Here is a 2,500-nt window from a genome sequence, read left to right on the forward strand (position 1 = left end):
CTCTCTCTCTCTCTCTCACACACACACACACACACACACAGTCAGAGGAGCTGCAGCCCGTAACTATGGAAACTGTCAATCAGATGGCTCGCTGTCGAACAGAATCCCCAGCCGCTGACGACAACAGAGGAGAGACTTCTGCAACACACACACACACACACACACAAATACGTTAATAACACACATACACACAAATATGCTATTTACACACACACACACACACACACCAACAAGTCATTAACACACACACACACAAACAAACAAGTGCTTAACACACACAAAAACAAGCTATCAAAACACACACAAACAGCCAAGTAATTCACAAAAACAAGTAGTTAACACGCACACACACACACATAAGTCACTAACACACGCAGAGTCATTAACATTCACACACACACACACACACACACACACACACACACACACTCAGACGACACAAACATGCTCAAGCACACACACACAGACATGCTCAAGCACACACACACAGACATGCTCAAACACACACCTTTCATCTCTGTGTTGTTGTGGGCGTGGCTGGTGGAGGTTGCCATGGCGGCTCGTTTGCCGTCAGTGATGTCACTCTTCACCTGACCCAGATTCTGAAGCACCAACATGACATCACACTGTTCGTTCCTCCTCTTCAACATCTCCAACACCTACACACACACACACACACACACACAGACAGACAAAGACACACACACACACAGACGTCTCTGAATGTTGAAGCTGATCTCTGATCATAATGTGACACACACACACACTCATACCAGTATATACTCTCTCACACACACACTCACACACACTCCTACCAGTATAAACTCTCACACACACACCTTGAGGCACACACACACACACCTTGAGGCACACACACTCACACACACACACACCTTGAGGCACACACACAAACACCTTGAGGCACACACACTCACTCACACACACACACACCTTGAGGCACACACACACACACACACACCTTGAGGCACACACACACACACACACACACTCACACACACACACACCTTGAGGCACTCACACACACACACACACCTTGAGGCACACACACACACACACACACCTTGAGGCACACACACACACACACACACACCTTGAGGCACACACACACACTCACACACACACACACCTTGAGGCACACACACACACCTTGAGGCACACACACACACCTTGAGGCACTTGTAGGACTTGAGTTGGTTGATGTTGGCCTCGAGCAGCAGCAGGAAGAGGCTGAGGTCATCCCAGGCCGGTTCAAAGGTCATGACCTCTAGCGTGGGCAACAGCTGGAAGGGGGACAAGAAGTCTCGTGTGTGTGTGTGGCGCAGGGGCACGAGGATGGAGTACACACACACAGGCATCAGCACGCCGTACACACACACGTTGATCACGCTCAGCAGCTGGAAGATTCCCACCGCCACCAGCTTACACGGGAACGCTGCCGGAACGTCAGAGGAGTTCTTCAGGAGTCCTGAACGGATACTACAGGCAAACTCATCCGTCTGGAACACACACACACACACACACACAAACACACACACACCACACACACACACACACACACGTCAGAGGAGTTCTTCAGGAGTCCTGAACGGATACTACAGGCAAACTCATCCGTCTGGAACACACACACAGACACACACACACACACACACACACACACACACACACACACACACACACACACACACACACACGTCAGAGGAGTTCTTCAGGAGTCCTGAACAGATACTACAGGCAAACTCATCCGTCTGGAACACAAGTTGTGTGTGTGTGTGTGTGTGTGTATGAGTGTGTGTATGTGTGTGTGGTACCTCTGCAGCCAGTCTGATGTAGTAGGCGAGGTAGAGGACGGCCATCAGTAGGACGGCCAGCGTGAGAGCGCGGCACAGAAGGTACCGGAACAGCAGCGACCGAGAGCCACGCTTGGTCAGCAGGTACTGCTCCACCAGGGGGTACTTAAACCAGCTGTCCGTCAGGTCCAGCACTGACCTACACACACACACACACACACACACACATTCACAATATACACACACATACACACTCACACACACACAAGATACACACACATACACACACACACACAGACAGACACAGAGAGAGAGCGTATGCACACTGTGAGTGTGTGACGACGACACAGAGACAGTGTGTGTGTGTGTGTGTGTGATACAGTGTGTGTGTATGGTAATTGCAGATAGCTGGGATCCTATGCTACGCTACGCCACACTATGCAACGAGCGTGAAGTGGCTGACCAGATTGATAAACAACTACGCTATGCTATGCTACGCTAAACTACGCTGTGCTATAAACAACTATGCTACGAGTGTGAAGTGGCTGACCAGATTGATAAACAACAACGCTATGCTATGCTATAAACAACTATGTCCACCAAGATAAAACCAAAGTATTACACGTCAATGGTGAAAAAGCCAAAAGAGAGAAACTACCTGCACATTTACAAAGACTAGCAACAGGCCAGAA

The 2,500-nt window shown here is 49.4% G+C and overlaps 1 protein-coding gene across 1 annotated transcript in view; it reads right to left on the reverse strand.

Annotated features, from left to right (window-relative positions):
* Positions 1-16: 16 nt before the first annotated feature.
* LOC308369859 (pannexin-1-like) overlaps positions 17-2,500 on the reverse strand; it is a gene marked incomplete at its 5' end in the record, with an annotated part of 5,870 nt that continues 3,386 nt past the window's right edge. The window contains 4 exons of the mRNA XM_080844405.1: positions 17-138; positions 509-659; positions 1,188-1,517; positions 1,830-2,007. Coding sequence (XP_080700531.1) covers positions 80-138; positions 509-659; positions 1,188-1,517; positions 1,830-2,007 — 718 coding nt within the window. The 3' untranslated portion in view covers positions 17-79. The remainder of the gene's footprint in view (positions 139-508; positions 660-1,187; positions 1,518-1,829; positions 2,008-2,500) is intronic.

This window comes from Sprattus sprattus (genome assembly GCF_963457725.1).
Source record: "Sprattus sprattus genome assembly, chromosome: 9".
Classification (NCBI taxonomy): domain Eukaryota; kingdom Metazoa; phylum Chordata; class Actinopteri; order Clupeiformes; family Clupeidae; genus Sprattus; species Sprattus sprattus.